The sequence below is a fragment of the Mustelus asterias genome, chromosome 9 (assembly GCF_964213995.1).
Source record: "Mustelus asterias chromosome 9, sMusAst1.hap1.1, whole genome shotgun sequence".
NCBI lineage: Eukaryota > Metazoa > Chordata > Chondrichthyes > Carcharhiniformes > Triakidae > Mustelus > Mustelus asterias.
The window spans coordinates 38,975,790-39,001,000 of NC_135809.1; the positions used below are offsets into that span (position 1 = coordinate 38,975,790).

The following is a 25,211-nucleotide window of genomic DNA, read 5'->3' on the forward strand; positions in this document are numbered from 1 at the left end:
ACACCCACAGTGCTGTTTGGGAGGGAGTTCCAGGATTCTGACCCAGCAACAGTTAAGGAACAGTGATATATTTCCAAGTCAGTAATGAGAGTGGTTTGGACGGGACCTTCCAGGTGGTGGTGTTCCCATACTTTTGCTGCCCTTGTCCTTCTAAGTGATGGGCGGCACGGTAGCACAGTGGTTAGCACTGCTGCTTCACAGCTCCAGGGTCCTGGGTTCGATTCCCAGCTTGGGTCACTGTCTGTGTGGAGTTTGCACATTCTCCTCGTGTCTGCGTGGGTTTCCTCCGGGTGCTCCGGTTTCTTCCCACAGTCCAAAGATGTGCAGGTTAGGTTGATTGGCCATGCTAAAAATTGCCCTTAGTGTCGTGGGATGTGTAGGTTAGAGGGATTAGTGGGTAAATATGTAGGGATATGGGGGTAGGGCCTGGGTGGGTTTGTGGTCGGTGCAGACTCGATGGGCCGAATGGCCTCTTTCTGTACTGTAGGGTTTCTATGATGATTCTTTCTATGATAGTGGTCGTGGGTTTGGCAGGTGCCATCTAAGAAACCTTGGAGAGTTCCTGCATAGCATTTTGTAGATGGTACACACTGCTGCTCTGTGTTGGTGGTGGAGAGTGAGAAAATTTGTGGATGGGGTGCCAATCAAACGAGCTGCTTTGTCGTCAAGCTTCTTGAGTATTGTTGGAGCTCCATTCATCCAGGCAAGGGGAAGAGTATTTTGTCACACTCCTGAATTGTGCCTTGTAGGGTGCGGACAAGTTTTGGGGAGTCAGGAGAAGAGTTACTCACCACAAGATTCCTAGCCTCGGACCTGCTAAAAGTAAAAGTAACTATTCTCCCTATTCCTAAGAAATGAGAGACAGAGGTAATTAGTTGGCGTAACTGTTCTGAATTGCCAGTGATTTGTACTGAATACTAGGCAGGCAGGGTCAGGTTTGGCTGTGTTGCCTTCCCCTCCTTTGCTGAATAGCATGTCAGGCTCTCAGATGAAAATGGCCCTTAAGGTGTGGTACTAGACCAGTGCTAGCAATAGCGGAGTTCAGTTCATTTAAAAGAGCATTCGACCATCTAAACACAAAATATACAATAGGAGGAGCTGGTGAATCCATGTGATATTTAATGAAAATAATCTGAAGCTGCTCAAAATGTGCTCTGGCTGGATTAACATTCACAAGAGCAACAAAGGCTGACATTTTAGGTGTGACCCTTCAAAAAAAAACAATTCAGAAGAAGGAAATGTTAAATGTTAATAAATTCAATGTTAAACTTTCTTCCTTGGTCAGATGCTATTTAATTGGCACTGTAATTTCTACAGTAACAACTTTTACTTTTGTCTCCTATATTGCCAATACTTTTTGTTTTGCAATTTCAGCAGCCAGAAGGACAAGACAGATTCAAATCTTCATGATCTCATGGTATGGTCCTCATCAGAGCTTCAAAGAAAGCAATCTGCAAAGCTCCAGTTTACACTGTAAACTTCACCTGACAAGTAACTGTGTGCTGAAAAATATCACCTCACATTACCTTGGTTTATCAAGTTTTGCAGCGTAGGAGGTCTTCACTCTAGCCATTGCACCTCAACTGACTTTCTGAAAATGTTATTCCTTACCCATTCCCTGTAGCCTTTCGAGTTGACACCTCCAGATGTTGAAAGATGCCCTCATATGAACAGCATATGGCGCTCGACTCATCGATCGACAGTTCCGACGCGCCACAGCGAAAAACCGCACCAACCTCCTCAGGAGACAAACACGGGACACGGCCACCAGAGTACCCTTCATCGTCCAGTACTTCCCCGGAGCGGAGAAGCTACGACATCTTCTCCAGAGCCTTCAACATGCCATCAATGAAGACGAACATCTCGCCAAGGCCATCCCCACACCCCCACTTCTTACCTTCAAACAACCGCATAACCTCAAACAGACCAGTGTCCGCAGCAAACTACCCAGCCTTCAGGAGAACAGTGACCATGACACCACACAACCCTGCCACAGCAACCTCTGCAAGACATGCCGGATCGTCGACACGGATGCCATCATCTCACATGAGAACACCATCCACCAGGTACACGGTACATACTTCTGCAACTTGGCCAACGTTGTCTACCTGATATGCTGCAGGAAAGGATGTCCCGAGGCATGGTACATTGGGGAGACCATGCAGATGCTATGACAACGGATGAATGAACACCGCTCGACAATCACCAGGCAGGAGTGTTCTCTTCCTGTTGGGGTACACTTCAGCAGTCATGGGCATTTAGCCTCAGGTCTTCGGGTAAGCGTTCTCCAAGGCGGCCTTCACGACACACGACAACGCAGAATTGCTGAGCAGAAACTGATAGCCAAGTTCCGCACACGAGGATCTTGGGTTCATGTCACACTATCTGTAACCCCCACGGCTTGCCTGGGCTTGCAAAATCTCACTAACTGTCCTTGCTGGAGACAATACACACCTCTTTAACCTGTGCCTAACCCTCTCTCCATTCACATTCTCTGTACCTTTAAGACTTGATTACCTGTAAAGACTGGCATTCCAACCATTATTTTGTAAATTGAGTTTGTGTCTTTATATGCCCTGTTGGTGAACAGAACTCCCACTCACCTGATGAAGGAGCAGCGCTCCGAAAGCTTGTGGCTTGCGCTACCAGATAAACCTGTTGGACTTTAACTTGGTGTTGAGAGACTTCTTAGTGTGCCTTTTGAGTTAAATTTCAGTTAGAACTAATTCTACCAAGTTTCCAAAACTTGAGCATTTCTTTTCTTGTGTTCTGATGTGGATGGATTTTTTGTGCATTTCTAACATTTTCTATTCTTATCTAGGAAGCATAATTATGGGGGATAGGACCATAATGATCCAAGACTACAAAAAAAGCACACTGTGCAAACATGGTTTCACTTGCTTGATCTTAAATGAAGCCTTTGCTTATTTTTCAGGGTTAATGGCACTGCCCAACTACTATAGCTTCCCTAAAGCTGTGCCAAACAGCAATGATTTTTGTTCATTGGTGTACTACTTCCAGATGATACAAGCTGCAAGACAAATTTAGCTCTTCATAATAATGATTAAAACATGCAGGCTAATGTTCTGAATTGCCCACAAAGTGTTGAAAAACACTATATTTATAGTAATATGTGTGTTTTTCAACACTGCTGCAAAACAATTATTGCCATAAGCATCGGATTTACAGTGCTTTGTATTTGTAGAATGGAGTATTCCAAAATGTTATCATTGTGCCAAAACTGCTTTTCAAAATATCACTGCAGCTAAATGGCACTAAACCTGTTGGTTTTTAATGAGATCCATTAATACAGAGCAAGAGTTCGGGAAATTTACGTGATATTTTCCTGCATGTCTTCTCTACACATGCAGATAATTATTTAAGTATTGTATTCAATATCAGATGTAGTTGGTGACGGAGACCTTGGTCAGACAGCATTAAATGAAATACGCTCTAGCAGCAGGGATGCAACTACTAGAAATGCATATGCCACTTAAAAAGGTCCAATTTGTACCTCTGGCAATACTACATCATTAAAAACTTTCCATGTACTCTTCAGAAGATGAAAGTGTTGACGTTTCCTCCAACTGAGTGATTTCCATTTTCTTCTTCTATTCAGCCAAAAGCCAACCGTGGCTTAAATGATATTTTGTCATGTTTCAAAGTACTGAATAGAACCCAAGTAAACTTATGTAACCATATTTAGCAATGAGCTTCATTAATAATTTGTTAATTTAATTTCCACAAGAAATCTACCATATATACTTCAGTAATGGTCGATTTCACCTAAACATCAATCCCTGGCTTTTGTACAAAAAATAGTAACTCTCTAATTTTCATCTGCTCGCTACCAAGTCAAACTCACCCTGATGCAAACCTATTCATTGATAGAATCATAGAATAGTACATTAAAGGAGGCTGTTCAGCTCCTCGTGTCTGCTCAGTTCCTCCTGCCTGCACTTCTCACGTCCTCGCTGGTGCATGCTGTGTTGCTGAAAATGCCACCCTTTGTGGGAGGTGGGGCGTCTAGAACAAGGGGCCAAAATTTTAAGATACGGGGTAGGCCATTTAGGACTGAGATGAGGAGAAACTTATTCACTCAGAGCATAGTGAGCATGTGGAATTCTCTGCCAGATAAGGCCATGGAGGCCAAGTTTCAGAATATATTTAAGAAAAAAATAGGTTTCTAGACATAAAGATATCAAGGGGTGTGGGGAGAGCATAGGAGTGTGACGTTGAGTTAGAGGATCAACCAAGATCATAGTGAATGGTGAAGCAGGCTCGAAGGGACAAATGGCCTAGGCCAGCTGTTATTTTCTGTGTTTCTAATATGGCAACATGGTGTCCAGAAGGAAAGACAGATAAACAGCCCAGTTCAGACATAAAGGTGAGATTGCTCAGCAGACAAAGACCCTTACAGTAGCTACAGAATCCAAGATATCAGAGAAAAATGTTGGGAGATTGGAGGAAACACTCGACACTTAATGACACATAAAACGGCTATTTGGAAGCTCCTTGCACAGCTGTAACATCTCAATACTGTACGTCCCATCTTGTTCCCACTACTCAAGAACAACAAATTTGATGATTGAAGCTAAACTGCATGTAACAGCATCACGAACGAAGGTGATGACTTTGTAACTTTTTAAACATTGTTGATCGAGTCTGCTTGCTGTTCTTCATGTACAAGTAAACTTATGCTATATCGTGCTTTACAATGAAAAGCAACCTAATGAACAATAGAGATGACTTGAGAAAGCAATGACATTAGAATTAGTAGGATGCAGGATGGAACATAAGGAAGATAGCAGTTCAAACATACCTCCCAGAAGCTATCACTGGGTGCTTCATTCACAACTGAATCATCATATGACATGATTGTGCTCAAGTGTTGCCGAGTTGGCAGTTAGCGATCTTCCAAAGCTAAAATAGTGGAAAAATAAGTATTAGTGGAAACATCACATAAAATAACACAATAAATAATTACTTTTCTAGCACATTTGACAGATTTTTAGATTTTCTTGGCAAAGTTAACTATTTGAGCAGAAAATAAACAAATTGAGCAGCTTCCTGCTGTCATAGAGATAGACCTTCACAGCACAGAAAGAGACCCTTCAGCCCATTGTGCCTGTGCCAGCCATCAACAGGATTAGAACAGAATTACCTATTCTAATCCCATTTTACAGCATTTAGCCCGTAGCCTTGCATTTCAAGTACTCATCTAAATACTTCTTAAATGTTGTGAGGGTTCTCAGGGTGACACAGTGGTTAGCACCGCTGCCTCACAATGCCAGGGACCCAGGTTTGGTTCCCGGCTTGGGTCACGGTGTGTGGAGTTTGCACATTCTGCCCGTGTCTGTGTGGGTTTCCTCGGGTGCTCCAGTTTCCTCCCACAGTCCGAAAGATGTGCTGGTTAGGTGCATTAGCCATTCTTAATTCTCCCTCGGTGTACCCGAACAGGCGCCGGAGTGTGGCGACTAAGGGATTTTCACAATAATTTCATTGTGGTGTTAGTGTAAGCCTACTTGTGACAATAATAAATAAACTTCAAAAACTTTAAACCTCTTTCCCCTTTCAGGCAGCGAGTTCCAGATTCCCACCATCCTCACATCTCCTATAAGCCGCCTGCCCCTTAAATTAAATTATGCCCCCTGGTTATTGACCCCTTTGCTAAGGTGAAAAGTTCGTTCCTATCCACCTGATTTATGTCCCTCATAATTGTATACACCTCATTCAGGTTCCTCTCAACCTTCTTTGCTCCAAGGAAAACAACCCCAACCTATCCAGTCTCTCTTGATTGCTGAAATGCTCCAGCCCAGGGAACATCCTGGTGAATCTCCTCTGCACCTTCTCTAGTGCAATCAATTCCTTCCTAGTGTGACGACCAGAGCTGTACACAGTACTCCAGCTGTGGCCTAACCAGTGTTTTATACAGCTCCATCATAACCTCCCTGCTCTTATATTCATAGCCTCGGTTAATAAAGCCAAGAATGCCAAATGCCCTCTTAATCACCTTATCTACCTGTCCTGCTGTCTCCAGAGATCACACACCAAGCTCCTTCTGATCCTCTGCACTTACCAGGGTCCAACCATTCATTATATATTTCCTTGCCTTGTAAGCCCTCCCAAAATGCATTACCTCACACTTTTCATAGTTAAATTACATTTGCCACTGTTCTGCCCATCTAATTAGCCCGTCTATATCATCCTGTAATCTGAGGATTTGCTCCTCACTATTTCCCACACCACCAATTTTTGTGTAATTTGCGAACTTACTTATCATACTTCCAACATTCACATCCCGATCATCAATGTACACTACAAACAAGGAGGGACCCAGCACCGATCCCTGCGGAACACCACTGGACAAAGGCTTCCAGTCACAAAAACAGCCTTCAACCATCACTCTCTGCCTCTTACCACAAAGCCAATTTTGGATCCAGTTTGCTAAATTGCCCTGGATCACATGGACTCTTATCTTCATCAGCCTCCAATGTGGGACTTGTCAAAAGTCTTACTCAAGTCAATATAGACTACATCAACCGTACTACCCTCACTACCCTACAAACCTAATCACCTCCACGAAAAATTTAGCCAAATTTATAAGACAGTCTCTCCTTTTGACAAAACCATGCTGATTACCCTTGATCAATCCTTCCCTCCATTGGTGGAGATTAACTCTGTCCCTCAGAATTTTTCCAATAGTTTCCCTACCACTGAAGTTAGACTCACTGACCTGTAATTTCCTGGTTTTTTCCTACGTCCCTTCTTGAATAATGGTACATTAACTGTCCTCCAGTCCTCTGGCACCTCTCCTGTGGCCAGACAAGGATGGAAAATTGTCAGAGCTGCTTCAATCTCCTCCCTTGCCTCCCACAGCAGCCTGGGATACACTTCATCTGGGCCAGAGGATTTATCCACTTTTAGGCTCATTAAAAGCATTAATACCTCCCCTTCTCAAAGTTACGTTGTTCAAGTAAATCACAATGCCCCTCCCTGGTATCTATACCTACATCATCCTCCTCCATCGTGAACACAGATGCAAAATACTCATTTAAAATCTCACTTGCATCTTCCAGGTCAACACACAAATTGCCACGTTGAACCTTAACGTGCCCTACTCTTTCCCTGGTCATCCCCCTGCAATTAATACACTTATAAAACACCTTTGGATTTTCCTTTATTTTATTGGCCAATGTTTCTTAATGCTCCCGCTTCGCTCTCCTAGTTTCGTTTTTTAAGTGACTCTCTGCACTTTCTGATTTTCTTCAAAAAATGCCATGAGATCTTAAACATCAATGTGACCATCAGAACAGGCAGATAAGTTTGGTTTACTTTCACATCCAAAGGATGACATTGTCCAATAATGCAGCCCTCAGTACTGAACGTAGTGTCAGCCGAAATTATTTGCTGAAATCTAGGAGTGGGTCTTCAATTGCAAAATATAAGAGGGTGAGTCAAGTAGACAATATAACTGCAGAGTACAAGTTTATTTCATTTTGAACAAAGTGGAGAATTCTTCTCTTCGCATTATATTTCTACAAACAATGAAACAGGTTGGCCAATTCAATTGATATCTGGTTATGTAAAAATACAAAATTGTGTATTTTGCACATTAATTACTTGCTGGTATGTTGCTCAAAATTTTCTCTTCTAGTCTCAGACTTGTACAGTTCAATGCAATGACAGCTTCCATACTTTAGGTACATACACATTGTTGTGTGCTGAGGCATCGAGTTTGTCAGTGAAATATCGGAAAGTTGTTTTAGTTTATTTATTAGGGTCAAAGTAGGCTTACAATTAACACTGCAATGAAGTCACTGTGAAAATCCCTGAGTGGCCACGCTCCAGTGCCTTTTCGGATACACCGAGGGAGAATTTAGCATGGCCATTGCACCTAACCAGCATGTCTTTCGGAGGAAACCAGAGCACCCGGAGGAAACCCAAGCAGATTCGGGGAGAACGTGCAGACTCCACATAGACAATGACCCAGGCCAGGAATCAAACCCAGGTCCCTGACGTGGTGAGGCAGCAGTGCTAACCACTGTGCCACCGTGCACTTACCTGGTCTCACTTTTATATACACACACATTGTTTCTGACCGCAACACATTTCTTTTGCTGTAGGGACAGTAAAGATCAAAACTTCCTATGCTGGTCATCAGGAAATCTTGTACTGCAAGAACTATTTTTGATTCCTCTTCTCTTTCTTTCCTACTAAACAGGACCACAGAGTAGTATTTAGGATTTTAAGTCTTAATGCAGACTTCAAAAGCTGTCTTTCAGTCAACTCACAGTGAGACTTAATCTTGTTTGCCCTATACATCAATTTTTTTCACACTCTCACTCTACCCCCTTAACCAGAACTTTCAGTGGATGGCACCACATTTGATTCCACTCTCTTTGATAAATCTTCAAGCCAATGTATTGTGTAGAATAACAAAGCCAATTCACATTGGAATCTACAAATTCCAGTACCTAATTCTTTATATCTTAATAATGTTGATTACTCTATGGGGAGGCGGTAGCATACTGGTATTGTCGCTGGACTAGTAATCCAAAGACCCGAGTTCAAATCCCATCACAGCAGATGGTGAAATTTGAATTCATTAAAAATCTGGAATTAAAAGTCTAATAATGATCAAGAAACCATTGTCGATTGTTGTTATAACCCATCTGGTTCACTAATGTTCTTTAGGGAAGGAAATCTACTGTCCTTACCTGGTCTGGCTTACCTGTGAATTCAGAGCTCCAGCAATGTGGTTAACTCTTAAATGCCCTCAGGGATGGGCAATAAATGCTGGCCCAGTCAGCGATGCCCACATCTCAAGAACAAATTTTTTTAAACTCTCAGCATTTTATCTCAAACTATACTGAAAGTTCCTGAATCAGATTTTCTTAATGGAAAAACCCTGCAGTACCTGTTATACCTATGCTGTGACTAGTATTTACAGCGTTAAAATCTGCAACATGCCTTAGAAATATGTGTACACATCATATAGGATAATAGCGTGAGAATCTGCAGGGAAACATGATCCCAAACTCCAATTTAGATCATGCTGTAGCAGGTTTATAAGAACCTGTACCAAGCATAAAAGTACAAAGTGCAACCAATACTTTGGCATATCATAAAGCTGATTATTTATAAGCTACATTCACTTTCACTAACCATTTCCTGAACCACGCGGTTTTCATTTTTATGCCAGCATGGCAGTCCAACCTCTGTTTTGGTCAGAAAGAAATTATTTGCCTTAAATTGCCAAAACTATTCCCCTGCCTTGCTTGCCAACAATCTAAAACAGTAGTCATGTGGTAACACCAGATAATTATATTGCAGCATTTAATTCCTGACTTTGCAAGACATGTTCGAAATTGGCTGCCACCCTGTTCATGAACAGAAAAACACCATCAGCAATTCCCCATCATCAAAATGACTAACCAAGAATGAGAGAAGTTATGCTGCCATCATCATGTCCCCTCACATTAAGAACAGAATTTTAAAATTATGTTCCCTACCAGCAGTTCAATGTGCTATTTGAAATCTAGCCACCCAACTAAGCAATTAGTGAAGCCTGCTTTAGTTCACATTTCACACCCCAACACTATCAGGATGAGGGCTGAACATTTACCTTTGCCACAGTCCCCAATAGGATGTCTAATGGAACTTCGATAACAGCTGTGGATGTATTGGAGGTTTTGAAATATGGAGTAGTGGAAAAGATGGTCACAGGCTGGGAGATGACAACAGGTTAAATGACCATGCAGAGAAATGGGAGGTTAGAGTTTGCAAGGGTGGCGAGGTCAGGGATTTCTTTTCTAAGGAGAGGTGATGAAAGTAAATTTCAGAGAGAGGGACAATACTTGGAGAGAAAGAACATGAACAAAAGTGGCTGTCGTGGGGACCAGGAGGTGAAGTTGGGTAATCAGCAGTTTAGTGGGAATAGGATCAAGGAAGCAAGAGGTGGGTCTCATGGACAAGATGAGCCCAGAGAACACATGAGGGGAGATAGGCGAGAAACACAAGGAGGAAGAGAGGTCAGGGCTAAGGAAGGAAGGAACTTGAGAGGAAACATGACCCTGCAGACTTGGAGGGGGAATGCAAGAGGGGCAGCTGATCAGATGGTCTTGACAAAAAAGTCCGAGTTCCCTGCACTTACTGTCGGAGGTGATGCGAACATATGAATTAGGAGCAGAAGCAAGCCCTTCAAGCTTGCTCCGCCATTCATTATCATAGCTGATCTGATAGTGGAGGAGAAAGCAGAAAGGGTTAAAAGACATGAAAAATCACTATTTTTACTAATTAATTTTTAGAGGTGAATGATACTTTTAAAAAGGTCAGGCAAGAGCAGATATATTTCACGATACATTACCTTTCTTCCACAATTTGTTTCAAAGTTACAGCTGAAATCTTTTTTCTAACCTCTATAATTACATATTATAAATTCAGTAAGATGCGCTGAGGAACACTATCCTCCTCCCACCGCCCAGCCCCTCCCCGGACCCCCATTGGATACCTCACACCCACGCTTCCCCCTGATCGTCCCATTCTCTGACCAATTTACCCCCAAACACCCTCCCGCCAACTGATCCACCTCCACACACCCTTCCGTCCCAACTGATTGACCCTCACACATCCCCACCCCCCCAACCAATCAAACCCCATGCACCCCCTCCCCCCCCCCAACCGATAAACCCTCACATACCCCTTCCCTTCCAACCATCCACCCCCACACACCTCTTCCCCTCCCAACCGATCCACCACCAATACACCCCTTCCCCTCCCAACCAATCCAACCCCACACACCCCTTCCCCTCCCAACCAATCCATTCCCAACAATCAATCCCCACACAATCTTTCCCCATCCCATTGATCAACTCCCATATACCCTTCCCCCCTCAACCGATCAACTCCCACACCCCCACCGCATGACTGACCCCCAGATCAACACCCCACTCCTGCCCCCCCAAAGCAATCAACCCCACAACCCCCCCCATCCGGGGAGTAATTTCTTCTCCTTCAGGCATGACCATTTTACCATGGCTGCATTGTCTTGCAACTAGTTCGACAGATTTTCAGATGCTCAGTTGGAATCTTTTATGGTGTTTCTCTGCTCAGAATAGTTTCTGCTGTAACTTTTAAAAGCAGGTACAAACATGTCTGCCTTCACCATATCACCTATAGAAGTCCAAAGAACATTCCCAACTAAGATGTACATCCTGTGTTGCTGCCTTTCAAATTTTGGAGCATTTTGAGATGAGGTACCATCACAATACACTGAAAGGTTGATAAGATGCATTTCACATTTGTTTAACAACCATCGAGTTTCGATGTAATTCTTCATATTTTACTCAGGTATTTGCTGGAGTTTCAGGAATTGTCCAGATCCAATATGGCCAAAATTATATGATGTGTTGTCAGCCACCTTAAGAACTGCTGTACCCATTTTACAAAATACAGCCTTAAATTTTTTACCACCTTCATTCCTCTATTGGGCATGATAAGGTTTACTTTTAAAACATCAAATGCAACAGTTCTAGCCTAACAGTTTTTAACTTGATGATTCTGCTGTTTATATAACAAACCTAGCTCTGTAATCTTTTTAGCACTTCAGTAATCATGTGCTACTGTTTTGGGCCTTCACAAATTTTTAACAGGATCTGGCACTACGCAGTTCGAAATAAATTGCTATCATGTGGCCTTCAACCAAAGTTGTATTTATAGACATCTGGTTAACTGCCAAATCATTAGGTATGCTGTAGTTGCTGGCTCATTCAAGTGACGTAAAGGTAGATCTACATAATAGACGCATAAGCAAAATTTAACACATGGAATAAAAAGAAAGTATTAGCTTCGATACAAAGTTGGCTAATGATAGGAAGCAGAGAGTAGTGGTGATTTTTTTTTCAGATTGAAGCAAGGTATAGAGTTTCCCAGTGGTCATTACAAGGGTCACTACTTTTCTTTATATGAATGAACTAGAATTAGGTATGCAGGGTACAATTTCAAAATGTGTAGATGACACAAAACTTGGAAGTATTGTGAACTGTGAGGAGGATGGCAATAGACTTCAAGAGGATACAGGCAGGCTGGTGGAATGGGTGGGCATGTGCAGAGAAGTGTGAAGAATGAGGTGTAGTGTCAAAAGAAAGGCACAATTTTAGAGGAGGTGCAAGAACAGAAAGGTGGCAAGGTAGGTTGAGAAAGTGTTATTAAGACAGACAGGATCCACGGCTTTATAAAGTGAAGCACAGAGCACAAAAGCAATGAACGCATAATGAACCTTTGTAAAACACAGCTTTGGTCTCCACTAGATTATCATGTCCAATTCTGGGCACCACCCAGAAGGGTGAAGAGTGCAAGAGTCATGAAATTCATTTCAAGCTTGAATGACTTCAGTTTATGGATGAATTGGAGAAGCTGGAGTTGATTTCCTTAGAGAAAGTTAAGAGGTGTTCAAAATCATGAGGGGCCTAGACAGAACAGACAGAGCAGACAGGGAGACACTACAATATTCCTATTTGCAGGAGGGTTGAGAACCAGAGGTTACCGAATTAAGCTGATTGTCAAAAGAATCAAGTGACATAGGGGAAATAAAACTTTTCAATGCAAACAGTGGCTCGGATCTGGAATGCACTACTCAAGTATGGTGGAGGCAGATACAATTGGAGCTTTCAAAATGGAATTGGCTAAGCAGCTGAAGCAAAAGAATTTCCAGTGCTATGGGGAAAGGACAGCTAGGGGAGTGAGACTAGTTGAGTTACTCTTGCCAAGAGCCAGCTTCCTTCTGTGCTGTAACCATTTTATGCTTCTATGATCTACAAAAAAACTCAATAACATTAGTACAGTACATTTAGGATGTTGCAAAGTACTTTAGTTTCAGTCGTAATTAATTGGTCCCATCATTTTTATATAAATATAAGTGCCAGGCAATTTGTGCACATTGTTTCACAAACAGTAATAACATAATTGACCAGTTAATTTGTTTTGGTGTCGCTTGTGGAAGAATTTAACATGAATTTAACTGTACCATAAGTAAGATCTTTTACCCAAGGCTGTCAGGTCTTCAGTGACAATGCTAGAACAGAATCTCTTTTAAGAATAAATCAGATCTTGCATCAGAGTGATTTGAGAGCAGGTGATGCTCATTGACGCTTAAGAGCTGGTTTTTGCCCAGAGGGGAGATGCTTCTGGACAGAGAAAGGATTCAGAAGGGAAGATAGGAAACTGATATTTGTACTGAACTATAGTACAGTTGTGAACCACAGAATGTCTTTTGCAGTCCGATTCAGTAAATGGATACTCACCTGTTTTAACATTCGGTTTAAGACAGGATTGGTTAAATGGTAAGAAATGATGGACGAGTACAAGGAGATGCGGCTGAAGCATTTAGAAAAAGAACTGAATAATATAGGTGGTGAATTATTAACAGATATAGTGGGAAGAATTAGTCCAGGCCTTAAGGGATTATTTTATGAACAAAGACACAAACTACTGGACATATTTTCACTGGAGAAAAGAAGCCGAGGGGCATCACGGGACAGATTTTCAAAATAAATGAAATATATGCATGAAGGGGGAAAAAATCAATTATTCACTACGGCAAGAGGATACAAATTCACAAGTCATAAACTAAACTAGGAATTAGAAGCAGTCTTTCTCTTTCTTCCTGCTCTCTCGCACACCTTCCCTCCCCCCCCCACCCCCGCTCGATTTTCCTCTCGAGGATGGGAGTAAATTACATTGTTCCCTAAATCAATAGTGATATGGGGCAGCACGGTGACACAGTGGTTAGTGCTGCTGCTGCCTCATAGCGCCAGGGGCCCAGGTTCGATTCCCGACTTGGGTCACTGTCTGTGTGGAGTTTGCACATTCTCCCCGTGTCTTGTGTGGGTTTCCTCCGGGTGCTCTGGTTTCCTCCCACAATCCAAAGATTGCAGGTTAGGTGAATTCTCCCTCAGTGTACCCGAACAGGGCCGGACTGTGGCGACAAGGGAATTTTCACTGTACCTTCATTGGAATGTGAATGTCAGCCTACTTGTGACTAATAAATAAACTTTACTTTTATATACTGCATCCAGCAGTCTAGTTGGGCTGAGTGGCCTTGGAGGAGGCGGGGGGGGGGGGGGGGGGGAAACAAAAATATGAATCTTTCAATTCTTCAAACATGTTTTTCTTGTGATGAAGGCCATTTACCTTGATGGCTTAGCTTGAGTCATTCTTCATCCAATGTCATTATGGTCTCAGTCACCTCAAATCTCTAGTGGAACTTAGGATGTATGATGGCCCCTGTTTGCTTAATCCCTAAACTAACATTCATACCCATGTTTTCTTTCCTTGTTCAGAAACATTCATCTCTCTATAAAGCCCATGTAGCATCCAAGTTATGAATCTTCTTCAACTGAGAAATGAGTCATTCATCAACCTTCTCACAATTGCGGACCAGATAACAAAAAAAAACGTTTTATCCTACAGGTCACCTGTGTTTCCCTATCCCTCTCTACATTTTTTAATCTGTCCTTTTAGCATTACTGCTGCAGTCAATGCTGGGCTAAAGATTTTTCTCAGCTTCAAATATGCTGTCCTACATTCCATATATACCTTCACTATGTCAGCTGCAAGTGCTAATCAAAAGCTAAATTCCATTCCCATAAATACTTCTGTTATCTTTCAAAAACATAAAAACATTGAACACCAGCATTCCAATCCGATTAGAAATGGACTACTTTTTGTGTGGAAATGCCTCTTCAATAACATGGTCAAATTCCTTATCTGTCGCATCCTGAATTAAGTGAATTGACCACATCTGGCTATTTCCTGACATCACCAGAGAGGAGCTTCTATATTAAAAAATACACCAAACAGTGATTCATGCTTCAAAATATAATCAAGTTAATTTGACTTGTTAATATGCATACTGTGCCAACAGTTTGCAAAATGCAATACATCAACAATGCAGAATCACTCAACTAGAAATGTATCAACAAGTTTCCCGAATGCTCACTTTTAAGTTTCCCCCTTTAAAATCATTTAGTTACCGTGGAACAACTGCTGAAAATTACCTTTTACATCTGCAAAGTATCTTTACTCCTCTCTGCATATTTTAAACTGCTGAAACCACTTCTCATACTATTTGGCCCTGAGATTCACGACAATAATTTAGAACGATAAGCCTTTCAACAATATCCTTAACAGTTTCAAAACACAAGAGACTGGCCTTCAAATAGATTATATTTTTTCTCCCTTTATTGCCAGTTTTCCTGGAGTAATTGAAAGCTGAGTTTTGAATTCATGAATTGTGCTGCACATTAACATTGCAGATTGCACACTGCAAAATCCAAATACTCCATTGTCTTGCAGCCATTTTGACTGTTCGGGGGGTGGGGGGGGGGGTCGATATGAAGAGAAAGCTTGGGAAGTCACTTGGAGTTCCATGGCTCTGGAAGTTTGGGAAATCCTGTCCTAAAGCACTTCACATCTTACAGAGTACTTGAAAAGGGACTATAGAGAAAGATTAAACAGAATGTACAAGAGATAAATTAGTGGGGGATCCAAAGGAGTAGCTGCTAGAGGGACAGGAAGAAGAAGAAGAACTGAATGATTACCAACTATTTAGACTTGAACAAAGGCGACGAAAGACATTCCACACCATTAGCTACTGTAGTTTTCTACAATTTTATTTAATCACATGTACAAACTGTATTCAATTATAAAGATATTAAATAGCAGAGTCACAATTTGACCTAAAGAGTGCAGTCCTTGTAATATGCCAAGTACAAGTTGACTGCATCACATGAATGGTTCTGTTCACAACCAACCAAGAACACATGATTCAGCTTTGCTCATGTGGAAATAGTTTCCAGTATACTTAATGTTCAACAGTTTTCAAAGGAAAACAAGCTGTATTGCTGGTTGGATATGCTGATGTCCCAGATATCAATAGTAGAATCTCCATTTCAGTTAAACAAGGCATCTACACAAATATGAACTAAAAGAATGGAATCAAGTGTTATTATCAAAACAAGACTATAATATTTAAAAAGTAACTCAATCCACAGCCAATCAAATTATGGCTGATTTTCTACCTCAATTCCACTTTCCTGTCTCAGCACAAGCTGGCCCCTTTAAATTACCATGCATGTGGACTGCATAAAAATGATCTAACAGGGTTCGCACTTAAGGAAATGATTTGTGCACTCAAAAACAAAGGAACGTTGCTTGTGAGGCAGCCCAAAATAGGGATGACAAAGGTAATTGCTAATAACTTTAACAAGGAATTCAGGATAAAGTTCGTCACTCAAACTGGTTATAATGTGGAAGTCACTCTACACATTGTTGAAGCACATTGCATGAATACACTTAAGAGGATGCTAGACAAGTACATGAGGGAGAAAGTAACATTTGTATATGTTGATGGGGTTAGTCCAAGCAGGATGGAAGGAGGCTTGTGTGGAGCATTAACACCAGCACAGACCAATTGGAGCAATGGACCTGTGTTGTAACTTTTAGATAATTCTACGTAATTTCTGCAAGTATATAAACAATCTAGATTTTGCAATCCTGAATAGAACACAGTCCTAAAGGGCTTCAAGTGAGATTTAATGAATAAAACAATTAACCACCCCAGGCGCTGGTCAGCTTATCAAATGTAGCCAACTTATTTTATGATTCACTTAACAATTTAATTAAGGTCCTCTATCATCTTCCCTGCATCTGTCTTTAATGGGCCCAACATTCCCCTTTGTCACTATCTCTTAACATATTTATAAAACCTCCTACTCCCTCTACTAGTTTCAAGCTTTCCCCTTCTTTCTTAACTCTTCCTGTTTCCTCCATGGATAACCACTTACTCCAGGCTAGTTTCTCATGGGGATTTTTCATTGCAGTGCTAATGTAAGCCTACTTGTGACACTAATAAATAAACTTTAAAAGAAGTTACTGACAAGAGGCGATTAATCTTTGTGCCACACAAGTGCCAGACAATGACATCTCCAACGAGAGAGAATCAAACCACCTTCCCTTGACATATAATGGCATTACAATTGCTGAATCCGCTCTCCCTCTCCATCATGGGAGTTACCACTGAACAGAAACTGAACTGGACCAGCCTTATAAATACTGTAGGTACAAGAGCAGATCAGACACTGGAAATTCCATAGCAACTCACCTCTTGACTCCCCAAAGCTTGCCCAGCATCAAACAAGGCACGTTAAGGAAGTCTGAGAATGCAGCTTCAACACTTAAGCAGCTCAACAACATCCAGGACAAAGCAGTCTGCTTGATCAGCACCCATCTGCCACTCTAATCGTTCACTCCCTCCATCACTGGTGCAGTGGCACCAGTGTGTACATTTACAAGACGTACTGTAGCAACTCACCAAGGCTCTTCAACTGCACCTTCCAAACCTGCAACATGTAACATGACCATTAGTAGGTTCCCCTCCAAGTCACACATCATCCAGACTTGGAAATATACCATTGTTCCTTAACTGTTGCTGAGTTAAATTCTTGGAACTCCGTCCTTAGCAACAATGTGGGAGTACCTACATCAGATGTTCTGCACTGGTGCAAGACAGCAGCTCATCACCTTCAAAGAGAATTAAGGATGGGCAATAAATATCGGCCTTGCCAGCAAGTCCCATATCAAAAAAACAAATAAAAAATACTCTCAACTCAATGCATCCTGTGGGGTGACAATCCTGTGTATCTCTGCGCAAGAATTTTGTTTCCCTCCCAAATTTTATAGTGTGGCCCAGTTGAATTCCAAGCATTCTGCTTGAAAGCATACTCTTCATATATGTCAAGCATATAGAATTACCCTGCTTGGTCTGCAAATACAGGTACGGTCAAATTGGAGAAGCTGGGGTTCTTCTCCTTGAAGCAAAAGAGATTGATTGGAGTGCACAAGATTATAACAGGTAGACAAAAAAAGATGACCCCCGTTAGTTGATCATGCGGGGATAGGGGACACAAATTTAAGGTTTTGATGCAAGGAAGAACATTTCATACAGCAAGTGGTAATGACCTGGAACTCACTGCTCATGAAGGTGAAGAGGTGGAGATGATAAATGATTTCAAAGGGAAATTGGCTGGGCACTTGATTGGAATAAACTTGTACGGCTACATGACAAGTGAGGTAATAGGACCAACTGGATTGCTTTCCAGAAAGCCAATATGGAGTGAGTGATGGACCATGGCTTTCTTCAATGCTGGAACAACTCCATGACCTGTATCTCCTTCAGCCATCAGATTAGGCATTTCAATTCTGCGCTCTCTCATCACTTGGCCACAGGTTTCATTTGCTGTCTCTTTTTCTTTTTTGTCCTGTGGAACTTTTGCTAAAACTTGAAACAATTTATTTTCCACACATATCCATTATCTTTTTTAGCTGAATTTTGGCTTCAGTCCTTCAGGCTTCCTGAATGCAAACAATTTAACACCTTGCTCCCTTTTGGCAAGATCGCAGGCCTTGCTCAATTTGGCCAAGCATGCACCATGAATAAGTGCTACACCTGTCTAACGTACAATATCATTGGTTGCATAGTCGAAGTTGCTGAATGCTTACAAACCCAGTTCAGCACTATTCATGCTTTGACCAACATAGGTACTCCAAGATCCACTCTGTGGATAGCAGAAACAGATGAAAGCTGATGATGCATTCTTGTTGAACTCCAATGTAACAATAGAGAAAGCTGAGAATATTAATTACCTTGAAAGTTCATTAGACATTGATGCTTCTGAAGATGACATACATCAATAAACAGAGATATGTTCTCTTGACATGTGGAAGTCAAGAACTGAACTATCAACCAAATTGTAGGCATCAAGGTTCTGTCCAGACATGTGCATAGGTCAATGATGACCAGGAAGCACTTAGACCCAAAGGACTTTAAAATACCTCAATTTAGGCTTCAACAATACATGGAACAGCACACAACTTTTAGGACTGGAAACATTGCATATGCACTGGTAGGCTCCATTGAATGAGTGGACAAAGTTGGACTGGTCATGTCCTCTTCACTTTCAAATCAATCACTGTATCTCAACTATTGAGCAAATCCACATATAAAATTGCAAAAAGGGCTAGTTATTGATTTGTTTGTATAGATCTTTCACTGTATTTGAATACGAGTTAATTGAATCTTCTACCTCTCGACACACTGCACCATCCCAAGCCAGTTAGATGCAATATCCTATTTGCAAAAATATTTCAAATTCAGGAAGAATGTTCAGTAATTCTCATCTCCTTTGTGTACAAACACACACCACAACATAATCAGAGTGAAATGACCATGTCATTTGTGTATGAAATAATAGTGATGGAAACAATGCATGGTTCTGCTTGATAAACTTGCTGATATATAGCACCTCTTTGAAAAGAAATAGCAACAGAAAATTGCACAAAAATGCATGAAAAGTTTAACAGGGTTCAGATTTATATTCGTCATGTTTCTGGTCTGTTATAAGGAATACCAGCTGATTATTATGCTGCAATACCAAAAATGGAGATGGTATTTGACTGCACTTCAGCTGGCAGCTTTATGAAGAACGTGGTTCATTTAAAACCTTAAGCTAAACCAAATACATTTATTGTGGTTTCCCTGTACGCTAGGAATGCAACATTGCGAACCCAGAAAATTACCAAGGGTTGCATCTCCTTCAGCTCACTGGTCATCAAAATCAATTGATATTGGAAAAATGACAGACTAAGATTTTTGAACAGCAAAAAATATTTAGTCGAATTTTTCTGCAAGAAACAAAAGAGTCACCCCATATATGGTGCTTAGTTTTGCAACTTCAGACCTGAGAGAAGAACAGGGCTAAAGTGTTCCAATTCCAAAAAGAGATTTTCTCGGATTACTTTGCAGAATGTTAAGGTACCAATCTGGGGCTGGAAAAATAATCACATCCTCATCCTTGGCATTCTTTCTGCACAAATGCCTGTCTCCACACCCAAGCCATGTGTTTTGCAGAATCTGTGACACTAACCTTTCAAGAAGTAATGTTTCTTCCACGATATGATAATGGAAAGGCAAGCTTACAGAAAATTACACATCTTTTTTCCTTTTCTATCTCTCCACTCAAGGAGAGAAAAATTGGACTGGAAATGTTTATATATAGATTTAAAAATGTTGTATGGTTTGTTGGAGACATTTTTCAGTGTTCATTGGGAAGAAATTTAATTTTCCTTTGAGTCATTTAGATCTACACAACTCCTCAAGACATGCCAAACCCCTTTTTAAAAAAACATTCTGCTCACCAAGATCAGGGATATAAAATTGTAGAATAGAACACTTTCTACCTCATGTACCATAAGCATGATTAGATTCTGCATAGTGCTTGAAGTGTTGCCCTTGCTTCAACTCCAAACTTCTTTTCTTCATTTTCCACTTCAGCCACACAGACTTCCAAGTTAGTAATGAGGAACAACTTCTGGTTCAGACAAGTTATCAGAAGAAACTTGATTGATAAATGAGAATATGCACAATAATGTCATTCCAAATACAATGCTACTGCTATTGTTTAGATCACAAACTTTTGTTCCAAGGCTAATATACAAATGCCTTTAAATGGCAAATACTCTAATATTGGCAATGAAATCTGCAAATAGGTGAAGAACTATTCCTAATTTTACAATTGCTTGCCAATTTGAATCTGATCATCATAAAAAATGAAACTTTAAAAGAGAAAGACTATACAGCAGTAATGAGATTTCAATTTTAAACTGTAATAATATCTTATGTTTCAGTGTAGCAACACTTGTCATCCCACGTTCTGCAGTGCAGCAATTTACATAAATTGTAACTTCCCTTTCAAAAGGAAAAACTTTAATATCATCCTTACTTTGGAGACGTAGAACCTCTCTTTAAATCAGTGCACACTGTAAAGCAGCAATACGATTCAGGAAACAACGCTGATTTGTTTATTCAAGATAACTTGCAATAAAATAATTCCAGCATCTTAAGGAGGTCTTTGGACCTCGAGATCCATTTACATTGCGGCTGCCCATCTGAGCCCAGAAACTGTCGTTCTGGTTCCAGCCAGACAAATCGCTGTTTATATTGCCTGGCCCTTGCCCAGCCAAAACTGCCGTGTTTGGGAAACTGCTCTGCAAAGGTCTGAATAAATATATCAGCTGAGCTGCTTCCGGAAAAAATAGAAACTGAAATGTTTGAACAGAGGAGGGAGATGGTACATTTGTGGCGGATCATTTCTAGAATAACTGACTCTGCTGAGCATTTGTCAAATCACATTTAACATTGCAATGGATTTACACTCCCTGTAAAAATGAAGCATTGTGGAATTAGAACCAAGAAATCACTTTGCGCTCATGCCAAGCTTGCAGTTTAAATGCACTCTTAAAGTTTTTAAGCACAGGTTATTGCTAAAGCAACATTGTGCATTAGCAATTTGATTATTTGCACAAATCTTTGCTCAGTGTTTTGCAAATAAGTCTGACTATCACATCAAATACAGTACGTACTCCAGTTAATGCTATGGATGCTGCTTGCCTGAGACATGGCTGATAGGGTGGGTGCTAAGAAACTTAAAATACTCAGCATATTCAGAAAATAACGATGATATTGCAATAGTGTTTCAAGAGTGATTCCCTGCACTTTGCCATCAACTCTGGATTTTAATTTTAAAATTAGGGAGACAACTACTGTTACGTTTTGCAGATAAAGACCAACGACACCAGCCCACTGTAATCATGGTTATGTGAATTCCTCTGTTCGTTTTAGGTATTGTCACAATGTTTTAAAGGTTTCTTTAAAAAAATTAAACTGCATTCTAACATTTGATCTCAATCAATCCAGACTGCATAATCTCCTGACATAATAATCAATGAGTCTCATTCTCTCGTTGTCTGAAGCAGAGAGACAATGATAAACATAGCAGGATTAAATATCGCAATATTGAAGACCCTCCTCTAAAAAATAAACAATCTTTTATGTTTCTGATTTCGATGGCATTCGATCAAGTGTTACTTAAAGTTTTAAATATGGGTCACTACATTGATATTTAATTATTTGCAAATTGCTGCTGTCATTCTAATGAGATGTTGTTTCTTATTGTTGTCAGGTTTATGGCTCATTTACTCAAACTGACTTAAGAAAGCAAATTCCTTGTTGGTAATGGGCTCTTGCCCATTCAATGAGGAGGTTAGATCTGTTCAACTCTGCCCAAAATCTGACTGGATTCACTTTCCAACTATTTTTTTTCCACCCTGGTTAAACCATTCCTGTTCAGGTTTGGACATTCCCCATAGGCACCTTGTTACCCAACTTTACGCATCCAAGTTCCACATGGGTAATTCCACGGTTCTCAGGTTATTAAAATATGACTAAAGACATAGTATTTTATATTACCAATGTTAATTTTACTTATTTTTTGTATTGCATAAGTTTCAAAAGTAAACATTTCAGAAACGCACTTGAGAAACATTGCTAATTTAAACAATTTCTAATCTTGTAAGAAATGATTTCAGCAAACAAAGTGGCTCTGAATAGTGCCATTATGCAATACTTAAAGAAAAAGCAAACTTGCAATTGTGTAGTGCATTTTATAACCTCAGCAATGTACTTTAAAAGTAAACTCACTATTTGGAAATGCAGCAGCCAATTAGCAGAGAGAGAGGTTCCATAAACAGCAACCAGATAACCAGTTTTTCTGGTCTGCTGCTCTACGTAGAAATAGAATTGAGGCTGCCTTCTCTTTCTGAGTCACATTTATACAATGAAGCCACTGGTGAGAAACATAGTAGAGGACTACCAATTACAGGTATTGACATATAAATACGATTTCAGCTCTGGCGAAGGGTCATCTAGACTCGAACATTAGCTCTATTCTCTCCCCACAAATGCTGTCAGGCCTGCTGAGATTTTTCCAGCATTTTCTGTTTTTGTACACAATTTCATAGTCTGATTTTAGACAGTGTTGTGCCCTAAAGCAAAATTCTAAAAAGGCGAGTCTTTAATTGTCATGTCAGTATTGACTCAATAATTTTGACAAACTTAAATCAATTCCAAGTGTTTAGGACCCTTGGCAGAACTTTCCCCACTTACTATTTGTATATAAAGAAAGGTTCAACTTTTTGCGCTGGTCTAATTTTCCTACCATTAATTTTCTAAACAAGAAAACAGATTTGTACAAGGGCAAACATCTTCGGAAGGTATTGCAAACACCAAACCACATACATGATACTCTTTTGTGCTTAAATCTGTAGAAATATTGGCACAATGCTTCACATAGAAGGCTAAACCATCAAGTCAAAATTTGCTGCAGGAGTGAATCTAGCAACATCTGTTGTTTGTTAGATTCATCCTTGTCCATTTAATCTCGAAAACATCTTGTGTTACAAGCAGCTGTGTGTAGGGGCTGAAGAACTTGCGGCAAGGGAAACTGGTCATTTGTGAACATGGAAAGCAATCAGACTGAAGGATTGCAAAATTAGTAGTACAAGAACCGAGAAGGACATGTAAATTAGAGTGGATAAATTAAATGCGAACCAAGACAAAAAGAGAAAATCAGCTAACTATCAGATTGAGAGAAAAAGGTAAAGTTTTAAGAAGTTTTATTTTATTTCAATTAAAACCTAAATGAAAGTATAATTAAGTTTTTGGTGCCATAGAGGTACATTGGCAATAACTAATATTAAGTCATCTAAAGATCTGACAACAATTTCAGGCTTAATTAAATGGCTCACAATAGGATCCTTGCAACATTTCGACGCAGCTCCAACTTAATGATGCATTTTGTTTGCATATAACATTCAAATTCTCATCCTTGTTTTTAACTCTCCCCATCACCCATCCCTACCTCCATCATAAATAAAAATTAAATGCTGGAAATACTTAGCAAGTCCGGCAGCGTCTGTGGAGGGAGAAACAGAGTTAACATTTCAAGTCCAATATGACCCTGAAATATGTGTGCCATTCTAATTCTAGGCCCTTGAGTATTATAGACTTTTGGTCCACTATTGGTGACTTTCACCTGCCAAGGTCCTAATCTCTGAAATTCCCTCCGTCTCTCTGATTCTCTATCTTTATTTCTTCCTTTAAAATGCTCCATAAGCCTACCTCCTTGACCAAGGTTTTGGTTATTTGCCGTAATATCTCCTTATATGATTCTGCACCTAACATTGCTTTACAACATTCCTGTGAATTTCCTCTAATGCAATACCTTCAGCCAGCAAAGACCACCCCAAATCTTTTAATTTTACCAGGTGGACTTTCTTTCCAGACTGGAAATAATTATAACCAGATGTTGCATAGACTGCAGTTACCAGACCTGACCATTACCACAGTGTTATCTTGAAAATTCAATTTACATTAACAGGATACTCCAATATACAGACAGAAAACAGCATGAGGAACATTACAATGTGAGAAGATTTAAATAGAGTCTTATGAGGATCTGACTGATCCACAAGGTGACCAGGACAATTAGACAGCCTTACATACACAAGCCTAACAATTGAAATACACATCCAAAAAGGAAAAAAACATGATCTTGATTCAATTTACCAAATCTATCCTCCAGATCCTGCACAGAAAGCCAATTTTTCATTGTGGGAATGACTTAACACTACAAGTCCAACATCCAGAGCCAGCAAAAAAAGCAAACAAACTCTTAAATCCTTTGTTCCTCTTCTCGACTCCAACCCAGTCTCACTTCCTGTTTAATCAAAATCTTCCTGTGTTTAATTACAATTCCCAGCCCTCATGGTGCTTTCTCCAAACAAGCACTTCTTGTTTTGAAATGTGAAGGTATTGACTCAGTCCCGAGAAGCGACCCACAATTCATGTAACAATGTGTCAGGAGAAAGGAGGGCGGGGAGCAAGACAGGGGGCCAGCATTTATCAGGGAAGTATGTTAATTGTTTTTAAGATCATTGGTACATGATATTAAATGCCTTAGTATATCTCAGGAATTTTGTGTTCTTTTGCAACTGAGATAATTTCCAATATGTATCCCAACATAACCCAAGATAAGCCTCTCATTTCTGAGTGCATATATCCAGCAATCACTTACTTCTTCAATCACAACATACATTTGATCAATGACTGTCCCTCTTCGGCTTAGGACTTTCATGTCATCTCTTTGTTTTACAACCAAGGATCTAGTATTCACTCAAAACTGGGAAAACCAGCATCAAGATCAACAACTTTCAAGTCTTGGTATTCTCCAACACTTATCCAGTTTTCAGGATCT

General features: G+C 40.4%; 1 protein-coding gene across 7 annotated transcripts in view; it reads right to left on the bottom strand.

Moving 5' to 3' along the window:
- LOC144498633 (protein kinase C and casein kinase substrate in neurons protein 2-like) overlaps positions 1 to 25,211 on the bottom strand; it is a 99,601-nt gene that overhangs the window by 48,744 nt on the left and 25,646 nt on the right. For 4 of the 7 annotated variants that reach the window (XR_013498737.1, XR_013498736.1, XM_078220046.1 and 1 more), the window contains exon 2: positions 4,823 to 4,923. Coding sequence is in view for 5 of the 7 variants with exons in the window: in XM_078220046.1 (XP_078076172.1) it covers positions 4,823 to 4,876 (54 nt within the window). In the remaining 2 variants the exon portion in view is untranslated. Of the gene's footprint in view, positions 1 to 4,822; positions 4,932 to 6,736; positions 6,816 to 25,211 lie in introns of all 7 variants that reach the window. The other 3 variants (XM_078220050.1, XM_078220048.1, XM_078220047.1) reach the window with 2 other exon arrangements.